Source organism: Chaetodon trifascialis, chromosome 11 (assembly GCF_039877785.1).
Source record: "Chaetodon trifascialis isolate fChaTrf1 chromosome 11, fChaTrf1.hap1, whole genome shotgun sequence".
Taxonomy (NCBI): Eukaryota; Metazoa; Chordata; class Actinopteri; order Chaetodontiformes; family Chaetodontidae; genus Chaetodon; species Chaetodon trifascialis.
Genome location: NC_092066.1, coordinates 6,277,034 through 6,290,776, shown reverse-complemented (window position 1 = coordinate 6,290,776; position 13,743 = coordinate 6,277,034). Strand labels below are relative to the sequence as shown.

General features: G+C 46.1%; 1 protein-coding gene across 2 annotated transcripts in view; it reads right to left on the bottom strand.

Moving 5' to 3' along the window:
* Positions 1-119: 119 nt before the first annotated feature.
* ankrd12 (ankyrin repeat domain 12) overlaps positions 120-13,743 on the bottom strand; it is a 34,522-nt gene continuing 20,898 nt past the window's right edge. The window contains exons 3-13 of one of the 2 annotated variants that reach the window (XM_070974729.1): positions 13,134-13,284; positions 11,446-11,517; positions 10,907-11,044; positions 9,850-10,053; positions 9,463-9,605; positions 8,887-9,034; positions 4,049-8,463; positions 3,338-3,436; positions 2,962-3,105; positions 2,754-2,849; positions 120-1,415 (exon numbers count right to left, since the gene is read on the bottom strand). In XM_070974729.1, the coding sequence (XP_070830830.1) occupies positions 1,230-1,415; positions 2,754-2,849; positions 2,962-3,105; positions 3,338-3,436; positions 4,049-8,463; positions 8,887-9,034; positions 9,463-9,605; positions 9,850-10,053; positions 10,907-11,044; positions 11,446-11,517; positions 13,134-13,284 (5,796 nt within the window). In that variant the 3' untranslated portion in view covers positions 120-1,229. The remainder of the gene's footprint in view (positions 1,416-2,753; positions 2,850-2,961; positions 3,106-3,337; positions 3,437-4,048; positions 8,464-8,886; positions 9,035-9,462; positions 9,606-9,849; positions 10,054-10,906; positions 11,045-11,445; positions 11,518-13,133; positions 13,285-13,743) is intronic. The other variant, XM_070974730.1, reaches the window with a different exon arrangement.

The following is a 13,743-nucleotide window of genomic DNA, read 5'->3' as shown; positions in this document are numbered from 1 at the left end:
ACTTCACATTTGAGAAGCTGAAACCAGTGAATTAGCTGTTGTTGCTTCATAAAAGACAAACTGATTTCAGCTCTAATGTCTTGAGCAGCCTTCAGATGAATGACACCAAAACCAACTTTTAATTTCACAACAAATAAAATTTATTCAATTATATATTACAAATATGTACAAGTCATGTAACAAGTAAATATTAAAATAGACATTTTTTAGAACTATCGTTCAAAAGGCATTATGTTGAAAAAATAGGTTTTGTTGTTGTGATCTCACATTGAAACTTTAAAAGTTGTTGTTTTTTTTTTAGTTTTTTTTTTTTTTTTCCTTGGAAGCCACAACAGACTTTAATGCGCTTGAGACACAATGGACAACACATGAGGAGTGAGGCCGCAAAAAGGACATGACACAATGGCGCAAAAAAAGCTGGAACACTTCAGTAAACCTCACAATTAAGTCCACAGTACAGCTTTTTAGGAAAAAGTACAAACAACGCAACACATGCACAGCATTTAATTGCCAAAGTCAAAAAACACCAGCTGTGGCGTGGAGCTCCAGATGAGGAAGGAAGAGAAACAGTAAAAACGAAAAACACAACAAAAGCCAACACATGCTTAAGAGTTTAAGCCAACAACAACAAGAACATCACGGACGAAGAGGACACTCGATATAAAAACCAACTTTGGTCCATTAAAACATAAGACAGAACGAGTTTACAATCAAAATATCTATTATTTTTTGTTTTTACAGGTTTAAAACAATAATTACATGACTATTTACAAATGCACAATTGTTTATGTATAAAATAAGTTAAAAAATTAAGAGCACAGTCTGTACACAATGTATGAACACGCACTTTGAAAACATTGAAATCTTTCAGTTGTGTGACCCTGCTTGATGAGGAGCAGTAGCAGGTGGTCGTCGTCCACGCTTTGCTTCGTGCTGCAGCTCCCGGCACCGCCCACCCAGCTTTTGGTCTCTGCTCCCTGGGCTTCATCTGTGGCCTGGACCCCCGTGTTTTGTGCCAGGCACCGTCGGTCCCCATCCCCCCTCCTCGTGGTGGGCGTGCCGTTTTTGGACTGTCAGAGCTCAGGAGTAAAATCGTCTCTTTTCTAAGTGCTCTTTTGTGTTACCGCCGCATTCTAAGTGCTACACATTTCCTTTTCCTCGAACGTGCGGGCTGCCTCTCGCGTCCGTAACGTGGCCGCCGCTGTGGCAAAGCGCGTCTGTCCTACAGCTCATATCGGGGTGAGGTCAAAGTCGTCGTTGACCTCCACGAGCGGGATGTAGAACTCGGGGATCTCGAAGATACTGGTGGACTTGTAGGTGGCCGGGTCCAGCTCCTGCAGTTTGAGCTGCCACTCCAGACGCTGCACGGCGTTCAGGGCCGCCGCCTCGTGCTGCTGCCTCATTAGAAGACACGTCTGTGGAGGGAAAAGGCTCCAAATTATCCTCTTATCCAAACAGATGTTCTTATTTAGTACAAGAAAGTCTATTTGTCCCAAAAAAAGCGCAAAGACGAATCCAAAAAAAACATACACAAAATCCACCATAAAGGCCAGGATGGACAAGAGGAGTTATCACAGCGAGCATGATTTATGGTCACCTGACTGCTGTTTAAAGGCAGATTTAGAAAATTAGGTTTTGCCTGCAAAAAAGCAATAACTGAAAACTAGAGTAAAAAGGACCCTCCCAGTCTAAAACAAAGGATGGACACGGTAAAGGAGACATGATGGAGGTCTTCCAGGGACAGTATGGGCATAGAGACAGTCAGTTGTTTTGTAATATACTGTATACAGTGGTGGAACTGGTCACAATTAAAGCTGGGAACCTCTAAAATAGACCACAACACAATCAATTATCAATCGTTCTTTGCTTCCAAGATAACAAAAATCTCCACGTTTCTATTGAACTCTTATGAAACTACAAACTTTAAGAAACAAGCACAGCGTGACGCAAAGACACAGGATAACCTAATAATCTGGATCAAGTGTTCACCGAATGCCACAGACTGCACTGTTTACATTTTCAGCTCTGCCAGAAGCTCAGTTTACTCGCACAGAGAACAACATGCACTGCAGACTGCTGTTTGTTCCACTGATCCTGTTTTCAGTTAATACAGTTGTCAAAACAGGCCACTGAAACCTGTGCTGACTGAGACACACACAGCTAGGATGTCCCTTCATTTAACGAGCTGCTGTGGTTTGTACACGAGCACTGCTGGATGTTAGCGTCTGTAGTCCAAAGCTTCCTCTGAACTGACTTCAGACTTTTTGCCTTTCATGTGTTTCCTGCAGCAGACTTCATGCGCAGGCAGCTGGAGGCTGGCGTTCCTGCCATCTACGAATCCTTTTTGTACGAGGTAAAATAAGTGAAACTTGTAAAATCAAGCCGTCTATCAGCAACACCAAGCTGATTATGGCTGGAGTAAAAGAAAGACAGTGATCAGAAGGATCGTGTTCAGCCTCTTTCCAGAATATCAACGGTATGTAAACAGCATTTCAATAAGAACTTAGCCAGGGCAAAATTAATCAGTGCAAATAAGCAGATTCAGGGACTGGATGAGACGTTTTCTCCCCAGTATGATGTGCCAGTAATGACTGGCCAATATTTCCCATCACCAATCAACATCCAAACATTTAAAGCACCAGTGTTTGGGAGATCACTCGTGGCTCCACGCTGAGTTTAAAGCGTGTCCTTCTTTACGATTGTACCTCGAGTTAAATGGAGGCGGGCGGTGAAAGCAGTCGCAGCGATCTTACCTTCAGTTTGTCAAACTTGTCATCAACATCTTGTAACCAGGACATGAACTGCCTGGCGTTGAATCTGTCCCTCACTGACGTTTTGCCATCATCGTTCTGTGAACCAAAGACAACAACCTGTCAAACACAGAACGTTTCCACACACTGTGTAGAAGCTGCTGAAGACCCTCACAGGTGTGATTTTGGGCCGCTGCTCCGTGACGCTTACCTGGACGTCTTGAGGCATGTTGTACACTTCAGCATCCAGCAGAACTGTACAGGCACTGAAAGGCAGAGTCTGATTGGCCAATGTTCTTGCCGCCCGGTAATGGACTCGTAAGACTTCCTGTTCGTTTGAGACAATCAGCTTTTCCTGATGGAAGGAACAAGACAAGCCATTAATCCTGAGACTCAGACCTTAAATGTAGCGTTAAAACATGCGGTCAGTATCTTGAGCACTGATGCCCCATTAAAGTCTGCAGCACACAGCTTCAAAATGTGGAGAGGGTTTCCAAAAATGTGTTCTGCAGCTACAAGTGGCAATAAAATGTCTGGAGGTGATCAACCGAACCAAAACAAGGAGCTCCCAGAATAAAGCTACGTACCCTTTCAATGCTGTGCTGCAGTCGCAGTTTCATGCGGACCACCTCCTGCTGTTTGAACATCTCCTTCAGCTGCTCAGGTAATGACGGAGGTGGAGTGATCTGTTCAAACAGTGGAGAGGAAGACGGTTCAAAACGCATCATCAACGCTGCAACGTGATGTCTGATGAGTCACCGTGCCGGTATCGGAAGAATATACTTATTAAGTCAGTTCAGTTTACTTTCCCTCCTCTTGGCAATATTTGCTCAACGCTATATAAACTGCTAATGTGGCTGATGTCTGAACAGACTGAAACAAATAAATTAGGGCTCTTTCTCACTGTAGTTCAGTTCATTGTCAGTTGTTTCCTTTACTTTCCAAGAGGAGCAAACATTCAGAAATATAACTGTCATCCTGCATCACCACAACTACGTTTCTGAACCAAGCAGGTTCGGTATGAAATGGACCTGAGGGACAGGAGGATCTCAGATTAGTCTTACAATAACTGTACGAGTTTACCTTTGACACACAACATTAGCCTGAATTAATCAAATTAGAGTCAATAATAGACATCATTGTTATTTTGAACCTGTTGGAGTACGGCGCCAAACTCTCACAAAAATGTGTGCAAAATTAGGTAAAAGAGTCGTTTCCTACAAATAGAACAGGCCAATTTATGGGTTAGAGTTAAAACTAAAACTCTGCCCCAGTTTTACAAAAGAAGAAGAACTCACAGTTGGTATACAGAGCTTGCTGAGTGGGTTCCCATCTAAGAGGTAGGATCCATTGAAGGTCACATATTCATCATAATACTGTGGTGGCTGGGGGGTGACGCTGCACAACACTTTGCGCTTCTCCTCGATCTTCCTCCGGATGTGCAGGAACTCGTAGTAAGGGTTGGCCCTCTCTGTCTGGTAGGGCTGGATCTCCTCCAGCTTTATGGAGTCCACAATAGCAGCCAGAGACTGCTGGCCTCTCTCCCTCTCCTGCTGAGTGGAGGAGCCTGACTGGGAGGTGGACACTTTAGGCATCTTTCTCTTGCGTGGGTGGGGCACGTGGATGTCCACGTCCTCATCAGAGTGAATCTTGACCTTAGCCCCCGAAGAGTCAGAATCCCGGTCTCCAGACTGCGGAGAGGAGCTCCCCGAGGCGCTGCTGCTGAAGTCGGTCTGAGCTGCTGACTGGATGGTGCTTTGACTCTGCTCCTCTCCAGATGAAGAGGACTCGGGTTTCTCATCGGCAGAGGTCACCTCCATAGGCTCTGAGCTGGCCTCTGGTCTAGATTCAGAGGAGCTCTCTGCAGCCAGGCTGCCCTCAACTGATGCGCTCTCTGCTGGAACAAAACCAGTAGCACCTCCGTTGTTCTCCGAGCTCTGCGGGACGTCGGCCACCTCCTCAGCCTTCTGTTCAGGACTCGCGCTGTAGGACGGCGCCGGGGTCAAACCGTCCCTTTTCTCCACCTGAGCATCGAGACACGCACCTGCAGCGTCACTGGAAGCTCTCGGTTTCTTGCAGTCCTGGTTGTTTACATCCATGTCCTCTTGAGTACATTCAGACTCCGAGCTCGATTTGCTAAAACCTGGCAAGGAGTCCCCTGAAGTGGAGCTGGGAATGTGCGAACTGGTGGACGGTACAGGACTTCCTGCACCCTCTGCTCTGAAGCTTTCTGTATCAGTTTGCTGTATCTCTTGTTCTGCTCTATCAGCACTGTCCAGAGGTTTGTCTTTAGGGTCAGAAACATGTGTGGTACCCGATTCCGTCTGCTGTAAGCTCTCCATTCCAGAAACAGCGAGTGGTTCCCTTTGCTGGAAGGCTTTTGTGGTTGTGAGCGCTGACGGCTCTGCAGGTAGACAAGCTGTAGGTATCGATAGCTGATCAGAATCCTTGTTGCTACATTCTGCCTGTGAGTTCTCTGGCAGACACGGGGTGTCCCTCACAACAGGAGGATCAGAAGAGGAAAGAGGTTTCTGCTCTGTTGACCCTGGTTGAGATCCACCACACTCTGGAAGTGTCTGGTTTTTACTTTCAGGGTCTTTGTTTGACATTTGTGGCGTTAAACCACCAGCAGTGGCGCCTTCTCTCTCTGTGACTGAGTCAGAAACTGAATTCATACATTGCTGGCTCGTGAGGCTCTCCTCTGGGTCTGCTGAGGTCTCTCTTGTCTTCGGCTCCTCAGTAGGCTGGCTGGGTTTTGGCAGATTTTCAACAGCTTTACCTTCAGTTGATGAGTTGGCATCCTCGTCCAGAATAGCCCTGAGGTACGGTGATTCATGTCTGCCGGACAGCAGCGTCCGGTTACTTTGCAGCACATCTGGAAGACTGTTGCAATCTTTATCGTGAACAGACGGCGATCTGGTGGCTTGAATGACGAGGGAAGACTGGAGGAATGCGGGTTGAGAGTCTGAGGCTTCCAGGTTCATGTCAGAGTCATATTCAACATGTTTGGGTGTTAATGTCGTCGCCTGACACGAATCCTCCGAGCTAGCGACAGAAACCAAGGACACGGACCTGGACATGAGGCCGCAGCGTTCGCTCTCTGGTCTGGGTGATCTGGTCAGACAGTTTTCAACAGCTGACATGACCTTTGCGCTGATAGAGGGCAGAGTCTTTCCATCAAGCGACACTGTTCTGGAGCTGGTGCCGTCCTTCAGAGGTTTATCTCTGCTGTGGACGTCGGAGGCTTCAGAGCTTTTAGAGCGAATGAGCTCTTTACTCAAACACGCTTCAGTCTTCATTCGGTCCTTCGGCTTGGACTTGCCTGGATCTGCCAGGGGCCTCTGTTTAAGCCTTTCCCGCTCTTTTTGCTTGATTTTCTCCAGGTGTTTGCGATGCCACTGCTCAATCTCCTGGTCCTTCAGACTGAGCATGCGCTCAAAGCTGGTCTGCATTAAGTCATCATTCACAAGCCTTTTCTCTTTGGGCTTGGCGTCTCGTGTTGCCGGCGAGGCTTTTGATTTGGCCTTGTCTGCATCTGTCTCGCTGGATTTGGCCTTGCTGATTTTGGCCTGCTGGGAGCGGTCTTTGTGCCGGTCTTTATCCTTGTCCTTGTGTTTATCTGAGTCTCTGTCCCGGTCTCTCCGGTCACGATCCTTCTCTGGTGTTCTCACAACTTCCTCCTTTGATTTTGTAGATAAGGACTTGCTGCTCTCGGACAGATAGCTCTTCTTCTCCTCTAAAAGTAACTTCAGGTTCGAGGAAGTCCCGTCTTTTATTTTCTCCCTCTTTTTGCGGTCACAGTCCTTTTCTTTTGAACGATCAGATTTACTGTGATCTGCGGTCTTCTCCGCAGGTTTTCCTTTCTTATCAGAGGTTGTGCGTTCCTTCTCCCTGTGATCTCCAGCACCATATTCTCTGTCCTGCCTGTCCCTGTCAGACCGCTTGTCGAACTTATCTTTATTTTTTCTGCTGTCCTCGTGCTTTTTTGTTGTGGATAAAGATTTCAGTTTTTCATTCTCTTTGTAGTTCTTATCGCCAGGCGAGTGGGAAGAAATTGCTCCCGTTCTTTCTTTTTCCTTCCAACGATCGACTGAATTCTGTGGCTCGGCTTTGTCAGAGTGCTCCGCTTTAACCTTTTTTTCCTTGTCAGGATGCCTTTTCTCCATTTTTTCTGAATCCTTCTCCTTTCCTGGGAGCCTCTTGTCAGTTTTCTCGCGTGAGCCCTTCTCAGAGGGCTCCAGCTGTTCTTGATCAGCTGTGATCCCACTTATGGGTTTCTCCTCCGTCTCCTCTTTCATGCTGTTGCTCTGCAGCGTCTCCTCAGGAATCCGCCCTGAGCCGTGGCAGTCCACCTTCTCGTCACGCTCGCTCAGCTTTGAATCCTTTACCTTCTCCTCTTTACCAGCAGCCTCCTTCCGCTCTTTTTTCACCGCCTTGTCTTTTTCTCGCTCCTCTCTCGGCCTCTTTTCCTTGCTGCTGGAGTGTTTCTCCTTCGTGTTTCTCTCATCTTTGACAGGAGAGGCGTCAGAGGTCTTCTGAAGTGAGCTATTGTCTTCACCTTCCTTTTTCACTGGCAGAGATTCATCCGTCTCATCACTTTTGAAAAAATTTTCTTTCCAGAACTCTCTGTCAAACTCCAAATTCCTGTGGCTGTCTTTCCTGGCCTCCTTCTGCCTGTGGCGGCTCCTCTCTGCCTCGTACTCCCTCCTGTGTTTGTCTTTCTCCTTGTGTTTAAGTTTATGCTTCTTGACTACTTTGCCGTCTAAGTCGGTCTTCCGTAAGGCACCTTCAGCGCTGTCTATACTGTTTCCTATGCTGCCGTCTTTGTAAGGACTGTCGTCTCCGTCTACGCTGGGGTCTTTCTGCTGATGTTTGCTCTTTTCCTTGTGCTTACACCCCTTGGTGCTGGAGCCTTCAGTGCAGTAGTCTGTGTCTGTGTAGTGGTTGTATTTGACACCGTCCACCGGACATGAGCTGTCACTGATGGAAATGCACATCTTAGTATTTTCCTGTTTGAGTGGTGTTTGTTTGTCAGTCAGGCTGTGGTTCATTTTTGGAGACTTTATGGATGACAAATGAAAGAGGTGGACGGATGAGTCATCTTTAGGACTGAAAGACATCTTGAAGGAGTCTTCCTCCCGACCCTTTTCTGTGCTGTCAGACACAGTCGCGAGAGAGAGGACCAAGGTTTTGCTGTTCTCTTTCCCGTCTTCTTGGTTTTCCTTGTTTTTATTCTGGCTTTTACTCTTCCTCTTGACTTTGCCTTTCTCCTTTTGCTCAGCATTCTCCTTTTTAGATCTCGTGTCCGCCTTGACGCCCTCCGAGCTCTGAGAGCAGGTGGGGGAGTTCCTTTTCTCTGGAAGGCTCTCCATTTCATCGCTGGAGGTATCGGAGCTGCAGTGGACACGGGACGTCTTCTGCTTTTTGGACTTGGAGGAGGAATCCCCTTTGCCACTCTGCTTTCCGGCCACATGATTCCTATCTTTGTCCTCCTTCTCCCGCTGCCGTAGTTCCCTCCGGAGGATGTGTCTGTCATTAAGGGCTTTGCTGAGGTCCTCCTCCTCTTCTTCGTCCTTGAACTCATACTCATCCAGCCCTGGAACGGACGACGATGCTTTTGTGGGCGCTTTGCCATCTGAGTCCTTTTCAGTATCAGAGTCTTCCATGTTGTCATCCACGCTGGATGGATTGACAGACGGTGGGTCCTCAGACTCTGCAGAGGGGGGATGATCAGTGTTAAAACAACATAGTGAAAGTCAATGAAGCACTTTAATACAAACAGAAGCAGCTGTTGAAGATGACATGGTGTATCCAACGCACGACTTATTTCTCTATGACAAGTTCAATCATGTCATTAATTTTCCCTTGTGGAAAAAGCCCTGGACAGTCAATAAAATGTTTTATAGTGCATGTAAATTTTCAAAATTGTGACTGCATATCAGTCCATAAATATAGGTAAAGACCTGAACACACTGTAGACATTTGATTTTAAAGCCCCATCTGGTCCATTTAAAATAAAAAACACATTGTGCTTTGAGGTGCAGCAGCTACGAACGTTCTGTCATGTCAAAGTTAGCATGTTAATATTTGACTTTAAACAGGAGGTCAGTCAAATGCTACACCATTCTCTGCATACCTGAAGAGCTGTCGTCTTGGTCCGACAGCGGCACTTCTCCCTTCAATAGCTGTTCCAGCTCCTGAGAGTCCGCCACATCCACCGGGCGCTCGCCGCGCTTGTTCGCCTGGAAGGCGTTACCACCGTGTCGAAGTAGCAGTTTCACGATCTGTATAAAACAGAGCAAGAAGTGAGACCGAGAATCTCAAGACGAACATTACGTTTGTAGAGAAACATACAAAAACAAAAAACTTCAAAGTTACCAGTTTCCTTTTCCACTCAATTCAAACAAACGCTTTTAATACAGTCTGACCGTCTGCTGCTAAACACAGCTAAGAATAACTGAGTGAGTTAGGAGATCATCTACTGGGGGCGGAAAACAGTTTATAATTTGATTAATGAAGGGGAATAAATGCACACACAATCACAAATATTAACAGAGATGCACCTTTCTTCCATTATCCATTTTGACCAGTTGTACAGGCAGACATTGTGATTAAGGCAGTTTTGCTGTCAAAATGACATATCACTATCCCTCTAATGTCTACATTACATTCACGTCACTGTGGCAGGACAAACTTCACGTGAAGCTCTCACATCTTTATGCCCGCTGCTTGAGGCATCATGAAGTGGCGTGTCGTCATCCAGACCCTGCGTGTTCACCTCCGCACCCGCTGCTATTAAGACCTTGGCCACATCGTAGTAACCGAGATTACAGGCTTCATGAAGAGGAGTCCAACCTGGTGACAGCAGAAAACAGCAACACCCAAGAGTTTTAAGAATTTTGCATAAAAATGAAATATTTACAGATTTCTGTTGGGAGATGAGAGTAAAAATGAAACCATGTAACAAAAAACATGTGCACACATGATAGTATCAAGCACACAGATGTCTGTCTAACTGTTAGTCAGCTTCATGCTATCAATAGCTTCCATACAGACATGATGAAAGCTGTTAAATGATCACCTCCTGGGAGCATCATACCTGCAAAGTCTTTGACGTTGACATCAGCTCCCATACTAATGAGCTCTTTAACTTGCTTAGCGTCTCCCCGGATGGCAGCCATGTGAAGGGGAGTCTCCCCTCGCTCGTTCCTCTTATTGACCTTGTCTTTCTGTCGAGACGAGGCACTGCTGGGGACTTTCTTCTGCACAGGGGTCGTCTGTGAGGGGTGACTGGGAGTAGAGTCTGGACACAGGCGGGCGCAGAGAAAATGACTTAACTGATGCTTGATGCAAAAGCCTCCCACAGGCTGAGATAACTACCTGCACTAATGTCCAAGGTACTGTAGTGAGTAACCGCAGTGAAACTGGTTTTACTGGGAACTTGAAAGACAGTGCTTATATGTGATTGTGTGTTTTAGTAGGTATTCATTGTTGAACAGTGAGGGAAATGAGCTTATTTGCTTTCTTGCTGAGTTAGATGAGGATCATGCTGATCTCTACGATAAATGTTAAGCTACAGCCAGCAGCTGGCTAGCTTAGTTTAGCATAGATACAGAAAAGCTCTGTCCAAAGGTAACAGTCCCACAACAAAAACCCTCTGTAAAACACACAAATTACCATATTTACACTGTCTAAGCTAAGCTAACTGACTCCAGCTTCATACCGAACAGACAGACATGAAAGTGATATCAACTCATGGCATAAGCGCATAAGCGAAGGAGCTCATCTCCCAAAATGTCAAACTGCTCCTTTAAGCAAGGCATTCAATTGAGCAACACTGACACTGGTTTTACTGGAACCCTGTGCTTACTTGTGTCTGTACTTTCAGCAGGTACGTACTAATTGACATTGTCTTACAACTACTCAGGACCAGTTATGTACTTCATGTCAACAGCACAACATCACTGGGAAAGTACACAGAGCACCTTTCCATCCAGTTGAGCAGCTACATAAATATGAGACATTTCCTTATTCTCAAACAAGCCTGAAATATTATGGAGCATGTTTGTCAAAACGTTTGGAAGCACAACTCATCCAACAGTAAATACACTGTGAGGCATCCTGACGATTGAAAGTGAGAGGGCAGGCACACAAACCTGGGCTGTTGGCAGTCATCTGCATCAGGAGAGCCATCTGTTTGCGCTCTGACAGAGGATACCCAAACAAAAGGTTGGCCTGGGACTTCTTGCCCCCAGCCTCCTTTTTCACCTTCTTCTTGTCCGGTCCATCTTTATCTGCAACAAAAACGAGAAAAATCTTAGTGTACAGTCCAAAAAGGGTCCAATTTCATTTCAAGCAGCAATTTCATTGTCAGAGTGACATCGCTTTCCTCCTTCTCTTGTATCTGCACGTGGAGAAACAGATGACAAGCATGAGGTTTGAAAAAAGGACAAAAAAAGACAGCATTCTCTTAAGCCAGCCAAGTGCAGACAGCACTCCTCGAACCCCCCTCCCCCGGTCTCCGTCGGTCGGTGGTTACTAAACACAGACATGCGTGAGCTGCAAAGGGGCGGATGCAGGGCGAAAACACACACACGTGCATGTGTGTATGTGTGTTTATAGCAGCATAGTGGCGCAAAGTGGGTGACGTGACTCGTAGAGGACACGGGGCTGAGAATCGGGCTGCAGCGATTACCTGCGTATATCCTGCAGGGAGGCACTAATCTCTCTCCCCAGGTCTCACTCGACTGGCCTGGGTCTGAGTCATCTACAGTGCAAAGCAGAGAGGATGGGAAGGGGAGGGGGAGGGGAAAGCAAGGGGAGTGTGGGAGGGGTGGAAGGGTGGGAAAGCACTGCATTAACGCTCACTCTCTCTCACCCTCCTCATCTCACATGTTCTCAAATACAGACAGGCACAAAGGCAGACTCGCACTCCACGCACAGATTATGAGTCATGGCAACACAGGAGACAGGAGAGAAGATCCGATCCGAGGCGGTCAGCGGAGTCATTACTTCCCTTATTCCCACAGCTGCTGCTCAACACAGGAGCTGAGAGGCAGGAGGGAAAGGCTGCTGAAAGGAAAAGCCACCCTCCGTGCTAGTTTAGCTTTATAACCTGTGCAACATAAATTATACTTGGTGAATTCAAAAGTGATGGTTTTCGTCTGTTACAAAGACGCAGGACCACACAATGAAAATCATCACGTTGAACGTTGCTCTACAGAGGAGATGAAAGTCAATCTACCGGACCTCAAGGCTGTATAACTGGCCTATTTTTAGTTCTCAAGTCTAATCCAAACATACAGTTAAACTTGTAAAATGACAGAAGAACAATAGTCTGTTTACACAGGTAAGAGAGGCAAGATTAAGACTTCAGGTTCACAGTGTCTCCAGTGTGAAGCTGAGCAGTTATCTTCAGCATGACAGTTACCAGGAACTCAAACAGAGCAGTTATCACCACACAGCTGCACAGACAGTACTGGGGCTGAAAGGATGAGGATGCTGTTCTATATTTTTGCATTTATGTTTTATATTAATGTCAACAAATTCCATAAAAAGACCAAAGCAAACACATTTGTCAGCTCTCAGGCTCTCAACCCAAAGCCGACTGGTTTCTACTGATGACGTACATCTTTAAGAACAGGTCACAAATGTACAGTGGACAAGAATAATATGTGACCACTAGTTTTGTTTCATAAAGAGTATCTGTAATATCCAAAAAGCATGCATTTGTCAGGTGCATTAATCTACTGTTTTCAGCGGTAGATTAATATGCATTTAGTGCCCGAGATATCTGCAGCAGCAGGACCATGTATGTGCAAACTCCGGTATCAATGTTCAAAGCAATGAAGGAACAAGTGACCCTGTGCAACAGTGGTGCTCACTGATGTGTTTTTAATAGATTTTGGGCAACAATGGAGCTTTGTGACACAGAAAAAATATGCTACGTCAGGCTTTGGCTGCACAGGCTACATTTGTTAGTGGGAGCAGTTCATTGTCGGTTTTGGTCTTTTCAAGGGATTTGAATGTTGCATGCATTCATATCAAGAACGAGAGAGCAATCTACTTTTTACGTGACAAAAGGGTTGGGGGACCCCGAAGTTAGCACTCAAACATAACTACATTTAGAAAGGCTTCATATGTTCCCTTTCGCTTTTTTCCCTCTAGTCTCATCATACAACTCTGTTTATATGCTGTTATTCAACACAACAGTCACAGCTTCCTCAGCACTGTCATATTTGGATCCAGCTCCGGAACAAGCCCGTGAGTCCCTTAAGAAAATGTTCAACAACGGGCCACCAGGGGGCAGTGTGAGGACATGGCAGCCAGCCAACAGCGTGGCTTTTGAAAAGGGGAGCAGGGAGGAGCAGCAACAGTTCTTACCGGTGTCAGAGTCTCGCTCCTCGGTCCGGAGCGGACTGGTAGTGAAGGAGAGCTTGCGCTTCATGGAAGACTTGGCTTTCCCTTCCTTCCCCAGCAATTCACTCCGGTCCAGCTTCGGAGTTTTGGTGAAAGGGGACAACTTGTCTTTGCTCTGTTTGAGGTGAGGAGGAAATAAAAAGCAAAAATCAGGCATGTCAAATGCTGCAAAGGTGTGGCCACATTTGTGAATTATGTGTATATGTAAACAGTCAGGACGGTAAATAAACTGAGGCGAGGCTATTAAAAAAGGTCTGTTTGCTAGCTCGGCTAAAAAAGGGTCAAAATTAGTTTGCAGGTCGTATTTCAGATGAAACCAAAGCTTGCTTAAACATGACACTAACATGAGAAAAGTGCAGATGATTATATTACATGCTGTGTTGTTTCTCTGCAACATATTGTTTGGGTCTTGCAGGCAGCCGGTTTGCCTGCATGACTCACTAAAATCTTACTCCCAAGGCAGGGTCCTCGCCAAGTGAAGGGCTAAAGATCAGGAGCGACTTTTTTGTTTGTTTGTTTTTTTAACACACAGAAATACAGAAGAGTCAGAGGTTTATTCTAATGCCACTCGGCT